This window comes from Nomascus leucogenys, chromosome 3, assembly GCF_006542625.1.
Source record: "Nomascus leucogenys isolate Asia chromosome 3, Asia_NLE_v1, whole genome shotgun sequence".
NCBI lineage: Eukaryota > Metazoa > Chordata > Mammalia > Primates > Hylobatidae > Nomascus > Nomascus leucogenys.
Window position 1 is genome coordinate 92,706,782 of NC_044383.1, and position 20,884 is coordinate 92,727,665.

Genomic DNA, 20,884 nt, shown 5'->3' on the forward strand with positions numbered 1-20,884 from the left:
AATCACAAGCATTCCTATACACCAACAGCAGAGAAGCAGAGAGCCAAATCATGAGTGAACTCCCATTCACAACTGCTACAAAGACAATGAAATACCTAGGAATCCAACTTACAAGTGACGTGAAGGACCTCTTCAAGAACTACAAACCACTGCTCAAGGAAATAATAGAGGACACAAACAAATGGAAAAACATTCCATGCTCATGGATAGGAAGAATCAGTATCATGAAAATGGCCATACTGCCCAAAGTAATTTACAGATTCAATGCTATTCCCATCAAGCTACCATTGACTTTCTTTGCAGAATTACAAAAAAACTACTTTAAATTTCATATGGAACCAAAAAAGAGCCTGTATAGCCAAGACAATCCTACGCAAAAAGAACAAAGCTGGAGGCATCACGCTACCTGACTTCAAACTATATTACAAGGCCATAGTAACCAAAACAGCATGGTACTGGTACCAAAACAGATATATAGAACAATGGAACAGAACAGAGACCTCAGAAATAACACCACACATCTACAACCATCTGATCTTCGACAAACCAGACAAAAACAAGCAATGGGGAAAGGATTCCTATTTAATAAGTGGTTCTGGGAAAACTGGCTAGCCATATGCAGAAAACAGGAACTGGACCCATTCCTTACACCTTATACAAAAATGAACTCAAGGTAGATAAAAGACTTAAATGTCAAGCCCAAAACCATAAAAACCCTAGAAGAAAACCTAGGTAATACTATTCAGGACACAGGCATGGGAAAAGACTTCATGACTAAAACACCAAAAGCAATGGCAACAAAAACCAAAATTGACAAATGGAATCTAATCAAACTAAAGAGCTTCTGCACAGCAAAAGAAACTATTATCAGAGTGAAGAGGCAACCTACAGAATGGGAGAAAATTTTTGCAATCTACCCATCAGACAAAGGTCTAATATCTAGAATCTACAAGGAACTTAAATTTACAAGAAAAAAAGAAACCCATCAAAAAGTGGGTGAAGGATATGAGCAGGTACTTCTCAAAAGAAGACATTTATGCGCCCAACAAACATATGAAAAAAAGCTCATCATCACTGATCATTAGAGAAATGCAAATCAAAACCACAATGAGATACTATCTTACACCAGTTAGAATGGGGATTGTTAAAAAGTCAGGAAACAACAGATGCTGGCAAGGTTGTGGAGAAATAGGAACACTTTTACACTGTTCGTGCAAGTGTAAATTAGTTCAACCATTGTGGAACACAGTGTGGCAATTCCTCAAGGATCTAGAGCCAGAAATACCATTTGACCCAGCAATCCCATTACTGAGTATATTCCCAAAGGATTATAAATCATTCTACTATAAAGACACATGCAAATGTATGTTTACTGCGGCACTATTTACAATAGCAAAGACTTGGAACCAACCCAAATGCCCATCAATGTTAGACTGGATAGAGAAAATGTGGCACATATATACCATGGAATACTATGCAGCCATAAAAAAGAACGATTTTGTATCCTTTGCAGAGACATCAATGAAGCTAGAAGCCATTATCCTCAGCAAACTAACACAGGAACAGAAAATCAAACACCACATGTTCTCACTCATTAGTGGGAGCTGAACAATAAGAACACATGGGATACAGGGAAGGGAACATCACACACTGGGGCCTGTCAGTGGGTTGGGGGCAAGCAGAGGGGGAACATTAGGACAAATACCTAATGTATGCAAGGCTTAAAACATAGATGATGGGTTGATAGGTGCAGTAAACCACCATGGCACATGTATACCTATGTAACAAACCTGCACCTTCTGCACATGTATCCCAGAACTTAAAGTAAAATAAAATAAAAGTTTTCCATTCTCTTAAAGAGAATCATAAAGTTCTTAAAAGGTTTCAAAACAGGCCTGGCGCAGTGGCTCTTGCCTATAATCCCAGCACTTTGGGAGGCTGAGATGGAAGGATCACTTGACTCCAGGAGTTTGAGACCAGCCTGGGCAACATGATGAGACTTCTCTTTAAAAAAAAAAAAAAAAAAAAAAAAAAAGGCAGGGTGGGGGGGCGGGGGCCAGGCATGGTGGCTCACACCTGTAATCCCAACACTTTGGGAGGCTGAGACAGGTGGATCGCGAGGTCAGGAGATTAAGACCATCCTGGCCAACATGGTGAAACCCCATCTCTAGTAAAATACAAAAATTAGCCAGGCGTAGTGGCATGCACCCGCAGACCCAGCCACTCAGGAGGCTGAGGCAGGAGAATCCCTTGAACCTGGGAGGTGGAGGTTGCAGTGAGTGGAGATCATGCCACTGCACTCTAGCCTGGCAAAAGAGCGAGACTCTGTCTCAAACAAACAAACAAAAAGCAGCAGCTTCAAAACAAAAAAAATCACTTGAAAAATAAGTTTATCTATAAATACTAGTGTGTATGTATGTATGTGGGTGTATATTTTTTTTAAGAGGAATCATGCTGTAAATTCAAACAGTAATGATAGGTCATGACTCCAAGAGTGAGAATCATTGATCAGAGAGATATCTGTCTGAATTTCCTCTATACAGTGTATCAACATTCATAAGGAAAAGTTTTTTGGACCTTCCCAAACTTAACTTATATATTAAAAAAAGGACAGTATCTTAAAAGGCATATATTTTTTAAAATTCATTAAAGCGGATCAAATATAAAATAAAAGATATGATAGTCATTTTATTCTAGATGATTTGAAATTTTATTTGAAAAGTACATAAAATTAAGCCTTTGTATTCTTAAAGTGTCACTAAAAATATTTTCAATGACTAATCAGAGTATAAACTGAAGTACTGACCTAGCCACACAGACTTATACATTTATCAACTGAATTTCATATGCAAAAATGTATTCTTTATCAATGATGAAGGATACATGACAATCCACTGTTATTAATGGACTCTTTCCAACAATGTTAGTATAATCTGCATTGTATTGCGAAATAAATGCCTAAATGTTTCACCAAGTTTTATTATCCATGATACTCACTGCCAAGTCTACCCAAAACACTGTTGGAGGCTATAATCCAAATTATTACAAAATTAATTTATTCATTTAAATCATGTGATTTCAGGAGCAATCTTTCTCCAGAAGCTTAGCAAATTTTTTACTGCTTTATATTAAAATGCAAATGCATGAACTCTAAAAATCTCACCCTCATTTTTAATTACAGAAAGAACACCAAGAGATTGATTTAAAATATATAATATATATAGTAAAATGCTTGTTTGTTCCATAGTAAAACTTAATTGAATGCTCAAGCAGGTTACAAATTTGCTTTAAGCAATTTTTTCACGAAGTTGTAGATTCTTAAATGCCACACACAGAGTTTCAGGTTGGAATTATTCACCTTCCTGCAAAATGTACTACAGGCAAATAATAATAATAACAAAAATGACCTAATTAGCTCAACTGTACGTACAAAAAAAGCAAACATAAATGAGGTGGCTCCATATTTCATTGCTTTGTATGACTGTGACACATTCACTGCCATATTCTTGAAGCTAAAATTCCCATACTAATTCGGAAAGTAAACACAGTATGAAACTAGAAGCTGCAGCATTAGATTCTAGTCTATTATGCATTCTCCATCTGCTGTCCCACACTCACAATATTTAATTTTAGCAAAATCTAATTCAGTGTATCTCTACATGAATGCCTCATTAGACATCTCAAACTTTTAGCCCCCAAGATGGCCTCTCAAATAGGCTTTACTTCCCATCTCATTATCTAATATTTCATATCTCAGTATAAAGCACCACTCTCCATGCAGCTGCCCAAATCATAACCCAGGAATAATTCTTTCCTTGTTTTTAACCCATCCTCTACATCCAGCCTAACAACAGGCTCTACCAATCTACCTCTAAAATAAGCCCCAAATTTACTGACTTTTCTCCATCTCTCCCATCATCACCCTAAATATCACCATATTCTTATACCTAAGACTATTACTACAGCCACTTTCATTCTTGACTCCTATTCCATTCTACATCGAACAGCTCTTATATCATATTCTACATCTCATCACTCCCCTGCTTAAAAGTCCTCCAATGGCTTAAAATCCAAATTGTTTTCCTTGGCCTACAATGCCTTAGATAATTTGGTTCTTTCTCATCTCTCCAAACTCATCTTGGGCCACACTTCCTCCTCAGTCACTATACCTAAGACATGCTTATCTTCTTTTGACTTCTCAAAACATACCTATTGTGGACTGAATGTTTACATTCCCCTATAATTCATGTTGAAATCCTAACCTCCAACATAATAGATAAGGTGGTGGGGCATTTGGGAGCTGATTAGGTCATAAGGGCAGAGTCCTCATAAATGGAATTACTGTCCTTAGAAAAGAGACCCCAGAGAAAGCTCTATTTTACTCTGTGAGGACACAAAGAGAAGATAGCTATGAATCAGGAAGAGGGCCCTCATCAGACACTGAATTGCAGGCACCTTCCTCTAGGACTCTCTAGCCACTAGACTGTGAAAATAATCAGACGTCTTCCCTGATCACCTTAATGTAAACAGGTTCAATTCTAATTGGTCAATATTCTCAGCACTTTACTGCTTTCAAAATAGTATAAACGAAGCTTTGTGTACTGGCAATATCATAGCCAATGAGGTTTATCCAAGACATGCTAATTGCTAATGGCAAACAGCATAAAACCAATGGCCAAAAAAATGCTTTGTGTCCCACAAGAACTAGATATAGACAAGTGCCATTTTTGCTACACAGAATGCTTTAAAAAAAAAAAAAAAAGTGGTGGGAAATAGAGAAGGGAATCCTTGAAGAAAAACCTGTGTTTATCTACACCTTTAAAAGCTATGCACAGGATTAGTTCTCTGGAAGTGCCTAGAATATTCCCACTTTAGTCTTCGCTCTTGCTGTTCCCTCTGCCTAGGAAGTTTTTAATCCCATATAAATATGCATGATCTCCTAAACTGCTTCAGGTCTTCATTTAACGTCATCCAATCAGTGAGGACTTCCCTGACCATCCTATTTAAAATAACAACGCCCTTTCCCAACAAAGTCCTTTCTCATCTTCCTTTGCTTTTTCTCTCATGGCACTCATCATCATAGGACACATAACACATATCACCACTGGTATAGACTCCCACTCAGTCCTTTTCAATTCCCATTTGCTTCTTTCTAATTCATTAACCATACTGCAGCCAAAGGGATGTCTTAAAAAGGGAAATTTGATTCTGTTATAGGTCTGCTTAAAATGTTTCACTGGTCTCCTACCATCCCACTCTCTGTTCCTGCTGCCAAGGATTAAGTTCAATATTGTTAAAATGGCCTATAAAGCCCTGAACAGGCAGGGTCTCTGCCTGACTTCCAGTTTGACCCCCTTACCACTCTCAGTCTTGATCACCACATTCTAGTCAGTTCTCAGAACTCAGTAGGCTCTTTGCTTCTGAGCCTAGCCCAGATCATTTCTTCAGCCTGAAACAACTTTCATCACAACCACACCAATCTCTCTAGCCCTTCCTCCTTCCTCTACAACTCCAGTTATAAATGTAACAATTACATGAAAGTGATCTGTTTAATGCCTGGCTCCTTTGCTACCCTACACACTCAGAGGGAAGGGATCATGCCTGTCATATTTACCCAGGGTCCCCTGTGCTTAGCACAGAGGCTGGCACATAGTATAGGTTCTTAATATTGCCCAGCTAATCCACACTACTACGGTCTGGGCATGATTCTCCTATAATGAAGACTGAATTTGCAGCCATGAAGATCAAAGACAATGAATGTTGTTTCCAAGACTTGATTAAACATGAGAGTATAAAATCTGTGAGAAATACTTGTGGCAATGGAAGAAAGAAAAATTTCCAAAAATACAGACAAGGAATGAAAAATAATAGATGAAACAAGACTGGCCATATACTGGTAACAGATGAGACTGAGTGACCAATATAGATTCATTCTACTATTTTCTTTGCTCTTATTTATACAATGTAATCTAAGTGTTCCAAAGACTGACAAAAATCTGAATTTTGCTAAAGACTGTAAAAAAGGAAGCTTATCCAACATCAATCTTTCAATGAGAAAAAAGTTTCAAGAAGAGTAGTTATGTCTCCTACAGTTCTACTTAGGAATCTACTTTTATACCACCTACAACTAGAACAGAACCTGACACTGTAACAAAAATCATAGAAATTAAAATACACAGACAGGTAGTAGCTGCATTAAGTCTAAAAACTCTTGTTTCTGTTTTAGCAGTTTTTCTATGTTACCCCAGTTATTTCTGGAAAGTTATCTATTTCCTTCTACCCAGTAAGTCCTGCTTAAAAAGAAGACCGAGAAGGAGGGGGATGGGAGAACAATAAAATTTATTTATCCAGGAAGTCCTTTTGAAATGAACTGAAAACATCTATCATCAGAATTAAGGTGTATGTGATTATTGCTTTACAATCCTTGAATTTGAGTCTTAGGAGGTATTATCACCTTCGTATTTGTAATAAAACTCCAGCTTTACAGACATTGCCTAGGGGAAGGGAGGGGAATTGGGGAAGGGGTAGAAAAGAAAAGAAAGAAAAGTCCAGCTTAGAGAGAAAAGTGACCTGCTATGATCATACAACTGATAAGAGACACTGCAATAAATAAATAGATCAGGTCTGGTGCTCCATCTCAAAACAATAGTTTCTCGGTCCAATACTTATTCTACTATAAGCAGAAGTAGTAAAAACAAGGCAATGCAATGACAACCCACCTGTCTATATCACACAAACCTCCAAAGAGCTGGAACCGCTGCATTTAACTTTTATGTTACCTACCAAACAAAAGTATTTTCCAAATGTTGTGACTTGTTATAAAATTACCATTAGCTAATCACCATCTCCTCTTAGAAACCAGTTTTAAGTTAAAATGGCACACTATCAAATAATGTCTCTAAAATATTAGTTAGTTGAAAAAGCCTAACCACATTTTAGAAACACTGTACACTTTTAACATATTAGCAGTTAAACCTTGCCTTTATTTGCAAGTCTACAGAATGTATCTAATGCCAACCCTCCCCGCCTTTTTTAGATTGTATACTCTGAAAAGCAAGAAACTAAGTCATGGTAAAAACATTTTTAATACATTTCCTCAAATCACTAGCTTATAAGAAAAACAACTTGATATTAAATAAATAGCCTGCACTTGTAGTAACAACTGCTCATAAATAAAAATGCTACTTTCTTTTATTTCTTGTGGCCATCAACTATTTCACAGAGAGGTTAAATATTTTTATATATAAAATGAAAACTCATAAAAAAAACACTGAAAGGCACAGTATGTCCTAAATGAGTTTTCTTGGTTTCATAAGCTTTTCTTATTTCTCTTTCACAGAGTTATGAGAAATTAAAATTAGCATTTGAAAGTATTCAAAAATTGTTTAAATTGTTGTTTAGCTGTTATAATCTACAGGTGCAGTTCTAAATGAAATAAATGTGCCATCTGTTATGTCACAATATTGAGAAATTTACAACTGCACTAACAGAAAGGTTTAATATTTCTGACTTCACAAATTAATAAAAACTTCTTTTGGAAGAAAAAACTCTACATAAAATCCAATTCCATAAATAAATTCAAACAAGACACTTCCTTTATTGTAATAGGAAACTATTTATGAAAAATTGTTAATATTATTTCCTGTTAGTATTAGAAAGGAATAAAATAAAGAAGTCATGCAGTTAATATTTAGTTTCTCTACTCTCTGCCAAAGACCACACTAGGTGCTGGGGATACAAAAATGAAAGATGTACCCCAACCAGGCTAATTGATATGCCAGCAAAATACATAAACCATATAATATACCAGAATGTGATAAAATACAAGAGAAAAAAATGCCTAAATGGACAAAAGGTCATGAAAGCTGAAAGCATTAACAGTTCTGCCTCCACTTTTCTATAAAGCTCTGTCAAGACAGGAGCCATGTTTGTCCCATCAGTGCTGGATGATCACTACCCCCTAGCATGTCAGATATACATTAGGTGCTCAATAAATATCTGTTGACTAAAACAATAAAAGAAGCAAAGCTTCTTATAGAAAGTGACAACTGAGATGAGCATTAAAACATCAGTAGAAGTTAAAGGGAAAAAAGTATTCCTGATAAAAGAATCAGAATAGAAAACATCCACCTTTTGCCCATTTACGTTAATTAACATTCAGCATTTTACTCCAAAATATATTTTCTACAAGCAACATTTACCAAGCTAAAGATTTCCAAAATGAATATTCTCATTCTGAATAAACAGAAAATAAAGTACCAAGGACTTCAGTATCCACAGCATACCTCTCATTAGACTTTGCTGTGGAGATCTCTCACAAGACTACTCAGTCTTAGGAGAGGTATGTTAGCTCAATTATAGTAGTGTAAGCTTAATCATAATCATCACAAATAAAACCAAACATAATAGCTACAAAAATAATTTATAACCAAAAATAAAATGGAATAAAGTATATTTTAACCAAACATTATTAAGCTGGATTTAATCAAATGTCACTTTAAAATTAATTTAATAAAATTTAATAAAGAAAACTTTACAACAGTCACATACTCAAGAAACAGTATGAGCCAAGGTAGAAATAGAAAAAAAAGTAATTTTATGCCTAAAAAAATTGTAATAAATGCAGTTATTAGACTAAGTCAGCTACATTATGTTATACCCAGTTCTGAATGTGTAACATTTTGAGTCAGACTTCAGGTCAAAGATAAACATGAGCTGTAGCTTGGTTAACCAACCTTTTATGGGCTGACAAGCACTTTCTTAAAAGGCCAGATAATAAATATGTTAGGCTTGTGGGCCACATAGTCTCCTCATAATGATTTAACTCTGCTACCAAAAGTAGCCAGCGACAATACATAAGCGAATGAGTGTGGCTGGGTTCCAGTAAATCTTTATTTACAAAAACAGATGGCTGGTCCATGATCGTATTTGCCAGCCCTCTCCTGGAATCTAAAAGTGACTTCTCACTAACTCTTTTCATCAAGACTGCTTTACTCCCTTTCAAATACTTTCACATAAACTGTATTAGTGTTTCATAAGGCCTCTACAGATATCAATGAAGCAAACTTAACAGATATTCTCTTGTTTTATAGATTAAGAAACTGAAGCTCAAAGCAGTTGACTTGACCTAAGGACTAATAAGATCTGAAACTAAAAACCAGGCCTTTGTTGTTCTTCTAACGCTTAATCATTATCCTCCATACCCAATCTTCCAATGCCCCAAATAAAACATTTACATCAGTTTTAGAATCCTCTGCTGAACCACTGAGTTCTTTTTAACAGACTCAGCCATTCACAATAGACTTTAAGAACACCTACTTAACTGTCTAATTAAATTATTAACTTCAATTGTGAAGTTAACGCAAATCCTTCTCTCTTTAAACGATCCTCATCTTTTTCTATTTAGGCTATCTTCTTATTTACAAGTCTCCTAAAATATCATTTAATCTTCAAATCACCAGCAAGAAATAAGGCAGTACACCTTCTTAAGGAGGTGTAAATTATTTTAATCATTTAATAAGAATTTGTGAACTCAGTAATAAAAATGTGGTAAGAGGCCTAGTGCTTAACTTTGCAAAGCTTATAATCTAGTTGAGAAATGCCAGATGTATAAATATGAAACTAAGGAGTAACTCCATGTAACCTAGGTCAAATCTAAAAATTTTAAAACAAAGAAATGAGAAATGAAAAAATGTAATTTACAGTATATACACTGTCATAAAATACATGCCTTACTTGCTCTTGATACCACAGAAATGCCCTAAATTTTGTAAAAGGAAAGTTTAACGAATACTAAATACCTACAAACACCCATTTGATGTGGTAATAGCATAGTCCAAAAGTTAAAACTAGACCACAGTTTTTAAAAACTATGGCAGGTGAAGGTTTTCTTCTGTTTTATTCTAGTCATTGCCATGAAAGAACATCTACTGGACTAACTCTCTGGCCAAAAACACTGTTGAGGACAGAAGAATTACAGGACATGCCCTCACTCTGCATCATAGGATGGGACGGGAGAAGTAATCATGCAAGTTGAAACTAAGCAAAGTGATCTTAATAACTAATGGGGACAATTACGTTTGTTCCACAATCTTTAAAAAAATTTTGTCAAAACATTAAAAACTCTTACCGTTGGTTATAAATATACACTACAGGCTGAGCACGGAAGCTCATGCCTATAATCCCAGCACTTTGGGAGGCCAAGGTGGGCAGATCACTTGAGGCCAGGAATTCGAGACCAGCCTGGCCAACATGGCAAAACCCTGCTTCTACTAAAAATACAAAATTAGCTGTGCATGTTGGCACATGCTTGTAATCCCAGCCACTCAGAAGGCTGAGACATGATAATCGCTTGAACCTGGGAGGCAGAGGATGCAGTGAGCTTAGATTGTGCCACTGCATTCCAGCCTGGGTGACAGAGTGAAACTTCATCTCAACACAACAAAACAAAACACCACAATAAATGTATACTAAAAAATAACAAGTTAAAAGAAATCCTAATATTTAGTACATTATAATTTAACACATTAGAAACACTGAGAACTGATGTGTTTTATTTTTAAATTTTATTTAATTGTTTTTTTTTTTAGAGACAGGGTCTCACTCTGTCACTCAGGGTGGAGTGTGGTGGCATGATCATGGCTCACTGTAACCTTGAACTCCTTGGGCTCAAGCAATCCTCCTGCCTCAGCCTGCCTAGGACTGTGGGCACATGCCACCATGCCCTGGCTAATTTTTAGATTTTTTTGTAGTGATGAGGTCTTGCTATGTTGCCTAGGCTGGTCTCCAACTCCTAGCCTCAAGCGATCCTCCCAGTTGGGCCTCCTAAAGAATGCTGGGATTACAGGAATGAGCCACCACACCCAGCCAAAAGTGTTTTATTTCTTTGTAAAAACTTAAGAACTAGTTTGAAGAGTGCTTGCTTTCTCAACATATAACTTATGGGCAAGTATCTTTCCCATGCCTTGGTGAATTGAAGTCATTTTTTCTACATTTTAATCAACTTCTAACATTTTATTATTTGTATTTCAATGTCATAAAATATCTGAGAGTTCCTTTAATATGAAGTTTTTTATAGCATCACATCCTTTGGGACATCTTCATCCTTTTGTCACAACTACTTTCCTTATTTATGTCAATAAGTTCACCTTTACTGCATATAAGTTCCTCAGTAAGTTCCTCTGGCTGCATAATCTAGTCTCTTGAAGGGCAGCCATGTCAACATTTCCAAAGTCAGCTATCGCTTCCATAACTCCATTTCTTTCTATTCAAAATTCATTCCCAACATTATCAGTTTGTTTCTTTGTTGGATTTACATCTCTCTTGGCCAATTCCCTTTTTCAATTATCCATTTTTATAAAATGTTACATGGGCTTATTGCTGGAGACAAGGAGGCAACACGACTATGTGCTTTGCTATCTGTGGGTAAAATGAATAATAGACATAGAGAGGCCAATCACTGACAGACATGGAAAGAAGTGACATAATTTATCACCAATCATAACCTCATCTGTTGTTACGTAATGATTCCTGGACTAAACTAGCAATAAAGTTTGCATTTTATGTAATTATCTGCAGTTAATATACCATGGTAATTGAAATTTGAACCACACAGTTGGGGACCTGGTGTTACTTAACTAAACCATGATAACTGAAATTCTTGCATACTGGAACCATGTAAAGGGAGGACTATCTGTACATAAAACAACTGTTTGAAGGCACTAGAAGGTGATCAATGCAGGCAAGATCACAGAGTTATTTACATTCTCCAAAACATGAGGGATACAGAGATGAGCACCACATTCCACTTAGCTTTTTCCTTGGGAGTATTTTCCAAACCACAGCAAGGAGAAGGGGAATTGAAGCACAAAGCAAGTCTACTGTCCTGAGAAAGCAGAGGTTGGAGTTCAATCCCCACACAAGTGGAGATATCTTTGTACATACCCAGAATTTTCCATTGTGACCACAGAAGGGTAATGCCTAAGGAACAAAGACCACATCCTTAGAGTAATGGCATTTCCTTCAGAAGCTAAACCCAAGTTTATATGACATATGCCATATGTTAGGGGCTAAGCAATCAGTCTAATGCTAGAGAATCCATGAACAGAGGGACACCAAAAGAGCAGAATGTAAGGGATGACTAAAAGTAGTTTCTGTGCAAATCTGGGCACAGAGGCTACAATTTAAACTTGTACCACCAATTCTAAAATATATCAATTACCCACAGAGTTATGGCTGTATCATATTTTATACAGTGGTATTCTACAATTAAACACTATTATACTTACCATTTTGCAATCCCATCCAGAGTTGCTTGTGATCTTTTTTCTGCATTTCATTGATTACTTGACTTTTATGTTTTAAAGCATCAGCTTCTTTCATACATGACATAAAATGAGCTTCAATTGCATCCTTAGATGGACAGTGCAGAAGGTCTTTTTCTGGAAAACTCTATCAAAGGAAACAATACACATATAAAACAGGACACACACATTACAAAATTAACCTCTTAAAAGAGAACTATATCCCCCAGTTTTTCAATATTTCTAGTAAACTATCTCTTAGCACTGAAATAACCCAAAATATTTTAAAATTTAACTTAAAAATCTTTAGCTATTTGGCCCATTTTGTACTTTTCCCAAATAATTCTTATGTGTTTTATAACAACATGAAAAAAGGCATCAAAGGGTAATAATCTGAAAAATAGCTTTTCAACTGACCATACCAAGTATTGGCAAAGATGTGGAATGGAGCCCTCACACACTACTAACAGAAATGTAAAATAGTATAACCACTTTGGAAAAGTCTGGTAGTTTCTTAAGAAGAGTAAACAGACACCTACCATCTGACCCAGCCATTCCACAACTAGGCATTTACCTAAGAGAAATGAAAGTATTATGTCAAAAAAAAAAAAAAAAAAAAAGTATTACGTCCATATAAGGACTTGCTATGTGAATGTTCACAATAGTTTTATTTGTAACAGCCCCAAACAGAAAACAAATCTAAATATCAACAGGTAAATGAACATATAAATTGTGGCATAAACTTATTCACTTTGACTAGATTAAGCTTACTGTAAGTCAATTAGACCTCAATAAAGCTGTTAAAAAGTAGATTTTAAAGTCAAATAGCTAACTTTACATTCTATAACTTCACTGATTCTTTTAGGCAGCTAAAGCAGTGATCACTGGACATATAGGGAGTTATGTAAATGAGACGACTGATGCACTTTTCACTGAAAAAAAGATAATAACAGCTAACAGTTACTGAACACTTACTGTGACACTGTATTAAAACTTTTTATATGGATTATCTTATTTAATCCTCACAACACTTGAGGTAAACATTATTATTATTGCTATTTTACAGATAAAAAAATTAAAGCTTAGGGAATGTCTAAAGTCACAAGTGTCATTCAGCTTGATAGTCATGGGGCTAGGATTTAAGGCTAATTTGACTCAAGTCCTACATTTTAACCACTGTACAATATCACTTCCTCCAAAGACTTAAATATTTAAGATAATCATTATATTCAAACATTATTTTACAAAGTTATTATCCTATATGTCCTTTAATAAATTTAAGCGGAACTAAAAATGGCAAAAAAAATAGCATTTAGTTATAGCCTACTCCAGTTACTGTATTCATAAACAACATTCAATTATCCCTGTCATGGAGTTTTCATAAAAAGAATGAAATGAAAAGATACAGAAAGAAGCTCCTGAGTGACTATGAAACACTGATGGAAAGCAGGAATTAGAGAGAAAGTGATTAAAGATACCATTCCTCATCTCTCTCAATAAACTTTATTAATAAAAAAATTTATGATTCACATAGTGAAATGCAGAAATCAAGAGTAAAATTAAATGAGTTTTGACAATGAGTAACTGTCAGCCCAAGTATACAGCATTACCATCACCCACAAAAGTTCCTCTGTGCCCTTTGCAGTCAGTTCCCTCATTCCCTTCCCAAGAAATCACTGATAATGACATAACACCAGATTAGTTTTGCCTGTAATAAAATCTCATAGAAACAGAATTGCAGTATTGTGTAACTTAGTATCTTTCACTTAACATATTTTTGAGATTCATTCCTGTTACTGCACATATCAGTAATTAATTCCTTTTTGTTGCTGAGTAGCATGCCATTTAATGAATACACCACAATCTGTTTATCTAAAAACTTGTTAATAGACACTGGGATTGTTTCCAGATACTGGCTATTATTTTAAAAGCTGCTATGAACATTAATACACAAGTCTTTTATAGACACGTCTTCACCTGTCTTGGGTATACAGCTGGAAAAAGAAATGCTGGGTCACAGAGTAAGTATATGTTCTAACTTTACTTAAAAACTGCCAAACTATTTTTCAACATGATGTACAATTTTACACTCCCACTAGCAATGTATGAGAGTTCTGGTTACCCCATGTCCTCAAACTTGCTACTGTCAATCTTTTTCACTTTAGTCATTCTAGTGAGTGTAATGTAATGTCTCTTTGTGGTTTTAATTTACATTTCCATGATGACTAAAGATGTTGAGTGCCTTTTCATATGCTTGTTGGTAAATTCATATATGTTCTGCGAACTAAGTTTTTTGCATTTGTTTAAAAGCAACTACTAGGGAACAAGTTGAGTATAATGTGCATTTTATGGTTGCATATGTAAATACCGTTCACAAGAAATGCTAGGTGAACAGAGAATTTCACCTAGCTAAAACAATCAGCTAGGAAAACATACAATGCACCCATGTGCACACCTCCAAAATGGACTACCTACTTCAATTCATGTTATGAGCTGTACTCATCTACATCAGGTGCTACAATTTCTTGTCCGATTCCAGAAAATCCTCCTTTCACTTCACCTGTCATGGCGCAAGTCTTCCATGCCCATTTCTGCAAGCAAAGTTCCAGCCTTGCAACATGAAATGCCATATTTATTGTAGTATTTATGCATTTCTCATACATTTTACCTGTGTAAAACTATGGTATGGTTTTTACTAGGTTCCTGTTTTTTTGTCAGTGTAAGTTTGTGGATGTTGTGCCCCTAACCCTTTGCCCCAGAAGTAACCCTTTCCTCCATAAGTCCTGCGGTTTTTATTGTACAATTTTTAATAGCAAAGTTAAGAACACATACGATGCATTATGGAAGTGCCTAAACTGAGCAGACATTCTTGCCTTTTTCCTGATCTTAGGGTAAAACATTCAATAAACCATCAAGTAGCATGACTTTAACTGTAGCCTTTTCATATCTATCCTTTGTCAAATTGAGTAAATTCCCTTCTATTCCTAAGCTTGCTGTAAGTTTTGATGACAAATACGTATTAAATTCTGTCCATGAATGACTTTTTCTGTATCTATTGATTTTTCTATTTTATTCTGTGATTTACATGGATTGAGATTTTTTTATTTTGAGAGGGTCTCACTGTGTCACCCAGGCTGGAGCACAGTGGCACAATCACACCTTATTGCAGTCTCAACCTCTGGGGCCCAAGCGATCCTCACAATTCAGTCTCCTGAGTAGCTGGAACCACAGGTGTACACCACCAAGCTCAGCTAATTTTTTAAATTTTTTTGTAGAGATGAGGTCTCCCTATGTCGCCCAGGCTGGTCTTGAACTTCTGGGTTCAAGTAATCCTCCTGGCTCAGTCTCCCAAAGTACTGGGATTATGGGCGCAAGCCACTGCACCTGGCCTACGTGGATTGAGATTTGAATGTTGAATCAATTTTGTACTCCTAGGACAAACTCAACTCAGTCATGGTGTGTACTGTCCTTTTTAATTATTACGAGATTCAAATTGCTAGTACTTTGTTGAAGGCTCTTGCATCCCTGATCATGAAATATACTGACTTATAATTTTCTTTCAATGTCTTCATCAGGTTTCAGTATCAGGGTTATTCTGGCCTCTAACACAAGTTGGTAAGTGTCTCTTTTTCTGGAAAAAGCTTGTACAGAGTAACAAAGCTTGTAAAGTTTGTAATATTATTTCTTAAATATTTTATTTCATTTTATTTTTATTTTTAGAGATAGGGTCTCACTACGTTGCCCAGGCTGGAGTGCAGTGGCTAGTCACAGGCGCAATCCCAGTACTGATCAGCACAGGAGTTTTGACCCGCTCCATTTCTGACCTGGACTGGTTCACCTTTCTTTAGGTAACCTGGTGGTCTCTTGCTCCCAGGCGGTCATCATATTGATGCTGAACTTAGTGCGGAAATCCAATTGGCATAGCACACTATGGCCCAGAACTCCTGGGCTCAAGCGATCCTCCCGCCTCAGTCTTCTGAGTAGCTGGGACAACAGGCATGTGCCACCACGCCCAACTGGTTCTTAGGTATTTTATAGACTTCACCAATGAAACTATCTGTGCAAGGTGTTTTACTCTCTGAGGCTTTTAAAATTACAAATCAAATTTACTTATAAAGAGCTATTCATTTCTGTTATTTCTTATGTCGGTTTTGGTGACTTGTGTTTTCAATGAATTTGTCCATCTGTCAAATTTATTGGCATAAAGTTATTTATTCAATTAATATAAATGCATTATATAATGTGCAGTCTTTTGTGTCTTCTTTCACTTAACATGATATTTTCAAGGTTGTAGCATATTATCAGTAATTCCTTCCTTTCATGACCAAATTATACTCCATTGTAAGGATACGTACAGTATTTTGTTTATTCATCAACTGATGGACATTGGGTTATTTCCACTTTGCCTATTATGAACACTCATGTATAAGCTTTTGTGTGGACACAAGTTATTTCCCTATTTTGCATATCAGAATTACATATTCAGTTCTCTTGGGAGTATTACTAGGAGTAGAACTGCTGTGTAACATGGTAAGTATATCATTTGATGACATACCAAACTGCTTTCCAAAAAGGCTACGCCATTTTACATTCTCATCAGCAACGTGTGAAGGGTCTAATTAACCTATACCCTCTCCGTCATGTGTTACTGTTTTTTGTTTGTTTTTTTTTTTTTGAGACAGGGTTGCACTCTGTCACCCAGGCTGGGTTGCAGACACACGATCAGGACTCACTGCTCCTCCCAGGCTCAAGTGATCCTCACACCTCAGCCTTCCAAATAACTGGGACTATAGGCACATGCCACCACACCAGGCTATTTTTTAAAAAATTATTTTAGTACAGATGAGCTCTCGTTATGTTGACCACACTGGTCTCGAAATCCTGAGCTCAAGTGACACAACTGCCTCATCCCCACAAAGTGCTGGGATTACAGGCATGAGCCACCACACCCAGCCTTGTGCATCATCTTTTTGATGATAACTAATCTAGAGGGTGTGAAGGGGTAACTCATTGTATGGTTTTTTTTTTTTTTGCTTTTCCCTAAAAACTAGTTATGCTGAACATCTTTTCATGTGTTTACTGGCCATTTATAGAACTTCTTTACAGAAATATCTATTAGAATCCTTTGACTAATTTTTAATTGGATTTCTTCTTATTATCAAGTTATTTCCATAATCTGTATATTAAACTGTTATTAGATAGTATATGATTTGCAAATATTTTCTCCTATTCTGTAGGCACCCCACACACAGTCTTGATTATTATAGCTTTGACATTGAGGAGTGTAATCATTATTTCTTAAAAATATTTCTTCCGACCCATTCTCTCTCCTCTCCTTGAACTCCAATTACACGCAGACTGTCTGATATTATCCCAGAGGCTCTGTTTTTCCTCTATACTAATTTCTATCTCTCTATTCTCCAAACTGGGTAACTTCCATGGATCTGTCTTTGAGTTCAAAGAACCTTACTTCTGCCATCTTTAATTGGCTGTTAAGCCCATGTAGTAAATTCCTCATTTCAGATATTTTTCTAAACAGTTCTACAATTTTGTGATTGTTTTCTCTTAAGTTATTGAATTTATAATAGTTGCTTTAATTCATTTCTCCAGTAGTACCAAGATGTGGATTCTCTTAGGTCAGTTTCTATTGAGAGTAAAATTTTTTTTTATTTGATATGGACCATATTTTCTTGCTTATTTGCAAGTCGAGTAGTTGTTGATTGTATGGTGGACACTGTGAATATGTTGTAAGGATTCTAGATTATACTGTCTTCCTTTAAGACGCTAAGTTTCGTTCTGGCTGGCAGTTAATTTACTGGCACCTCTCCTTAATCCTAAAAAGGCAGGTCCAGAGCAACTCTTACTCTAGGGTTACAGACTGGCAACAGAGATTGGCAAACTTTCTGTAAAGGATTAGACAGTAAATATTTAACACTGTGCAGGTCATACAGTCTCTATTGCAAATACTCAACTAGGCTGTTGCAGCCGCAAAGCAGTCATAGACAATATGTATATGAATTTCCATGAGTGGCTGCATTTCAATACAACTTTATTTATGGTCATCACTAAATCTGTATTTCATGCAATTTTCACATGTCACAAAATATTTTAATTTTTTTTCCAACCACTTAAAAATGTAAAAACTACTCTTACATCACAGGCCATGCAAAAACAGTCAGTGGGCCACATTTGCCAACTCCTGCTCTGATGTATGATCCTTACTCCAAAATCATGGCCTTTCTGGCATCTCAGGTAACTACCCAGTATGTAGCCAGATGTCTCTCCACTTTGAATGAGCTGGAATCCAACATTTCCCAGCATCATAAGACGTTCAGTATCTTTTTCCACTCTTAACCCTACAACATCCACTCTCTACTAGACCTTGCAGAGTATCAGCTATGCATGTGCAATCCAGGCCTCAGCCAAGCACCCAGCGAGAACACACATATATACTTTGGCTCCTTCTTCTCTGATACCCTGCCTAGCAAGTTCCAACCACTTCAGCAGCCCAGAACTCCAATTTGTGCATCCTCAGCTCAACTGAACTTCTTTGCTCTGCTTGAGCTCCACTCTCCTTACCACCGTCAGGCAACCGTTCCAAAGCAAATGGGGCTCACCTTGTTTGTTCCCTTTCTAAGGTTCAGTGCTAAAAACAGCTCCACTTCATATTTTTGGTCTTGTTTTCTAATTGTTGATGACTAGAGGAAAACTCAAATACCAGTTACTCTGTCACGGCTAAAAGTATATGTTAACATCAATAAATATCTGATGAATAAATGACTAAACAAGCCTTATTTCATAAAGTTCTAAGTTTGCATGACCCTCCATGATCTCCACCACCTGGTATTCCTATCTTTCTATAATCCCTTCCCCCTTGCATGTGGGCAGAACCTGTGACTTGCTCTTAACTCAAAGAATGCGGCAAAGGTGATGGGATGTTGCCCCAGTGATTAAGTCATGTTATATAGTAAGATTCTGTCAGACTACCTCTAGACTTTCTTTGTTGCCCTGAAGCAAGTAGGCATGTTGGGAAAGTCCACATGACAAGAACTTCACACGGTCTTTAGGTGCTCAATGCAGCTTATTACCGACAGCCAACAAGAAGATAGGCCCCTCAATCCTACAACCATAGGATATGAATTCTGCCAGCAAACTGAGTCTAGAAGTGGATTCTCCCTCAGCTGAACTTCCAGATAAGAATGCAGCCCAGCCAACACCCTGATGACACCCTCATAACCTAGGCAGAAGATCCAGGTAAGCTATGCCCAGAATCCTGACCCACAGAAACTGTCAGAGAACAAATGTTGTTTTCAGCTGGTTGTAGTAATTTGTCAGACAATAGTAGATAACTAATACAACATACTATTGATAGATACTATAAAACAGCTACCAACATTTATAGCTGGGAAGTGCAGGCAGTGATAGAAGCAAAGGAGAGACCATGAAATACACTCAAGAACTTCAAGAAAGAAAAGCTACCATAGACCTATGTCAACAACACATAACAGAAGGAGGGACGTGATAAATTCCCTCAAAGAAACACAGTGGCTCTTGGCCTAGCATGAAAAAACTTGTCCATCAGAAAAGAAGCTTGCTCAGTCACACAAAAATACTCAAGCAACAGTCAGGACCAATGCAGGGCCTTTTCAAGCACGGTAAGCAAAACAGGATTTGCCCACTGTGCTTGAAAGACAGTTGGTTCAAAAACCTAACTTGTGTTATCTCTGGCATTCAGCAGAGTTCAGCACATAAGCACTTATCTGAATGTTGATCTTATTTTACTTAACAAATGTGAGCTCTTACCCCTAATCATTGCTGTCAACATTCAAAATTAAAATGTCTCCTCTCCTCAAAACCAAAACATACCAAATCAGCACCATGTTACCAAGAGAAAGAAAAACACCAAGGTTTTATAAGATTTGTTTACTCTATTAAACTTTATTTAGGATTTGCAACAGAACTGGGCATTTTAAAGACCCCACTATTTTCACCTGATGTCATTAAACTTTTGAATCACATTAACTCCTTTTTTAAAAATTCCATGCACTGTTCTCAACATGGACAAAGAGAGAAAAAAATTTTTTTAATTTTAAAAAATCTACATACTGTAAGTAATCTTTTAACTGTAATGTCGCTTTGCAAACAGCATGCCTACAGAATTAATGAAAAAAAATACAGAGAAAGAGAAAATGCAAAGGTGGCAAAATGTTAAAAAGCAGCAAATCCAAGTGAAAGGTATTACGAGTATTCACTGGACCACAATTTTTTTTTTTGTCTTTTTTAGATGGAGTCTGCCCTGTTGCCCACCCAGGCTGTAGTGCAGTGGCATGGTCTCGGCTCACTGCAACCTCCGCCCCTCAGGTTCAAGCGATTCTCCTGCCTCAGCCTCCAGAGAAGCTGAGGTTACAGGCACCTGCCACCATGCCCAGCTAATTTTTGTATTTTTAGTAGAGACAGGGTTTCACCACGTTGGCCAGGCAGGCCTCAAACTCCTGACCTCAAGAGATCCACCTGCCTCACCTCCCAAGGTGCTGGGATTACAGGCATGAGTCACTGACCTGCCACACAATTAATTTTTCTAA

The 20,884-nt window shown here is 36.7% G+C and overlaps 1 protein-coding gene across 3 annotated transcripts in view; it reads right to left on the minus strand.

Annotated features, from left to right (window-relative positions):
- ATG5 (autophagy related 5) overlaps positions 1-20,884 on the minus strand; it is a 140,025-nt gene that overhangs the window by 81,316 nt on the left and 37,825 nt on the right. For 2 of the 3 annotated variants that reach the window (XM_012506153.2, XM_003278910.3), the window contains one exon: positions 12,288-12,450. In XM_012506153.2, coding sequence (XP_012361607.1) covers positions 12,288-12,450 — 163 coding nt within the window. Of the gene's footprint in view, positions 1-11,943; positions 11,980-12,287; positions 12,451-20,884 lie in introns of all 3 variants that reach the window. The other variant, XM_030809519.1, reaches the window with a different exon arrangement.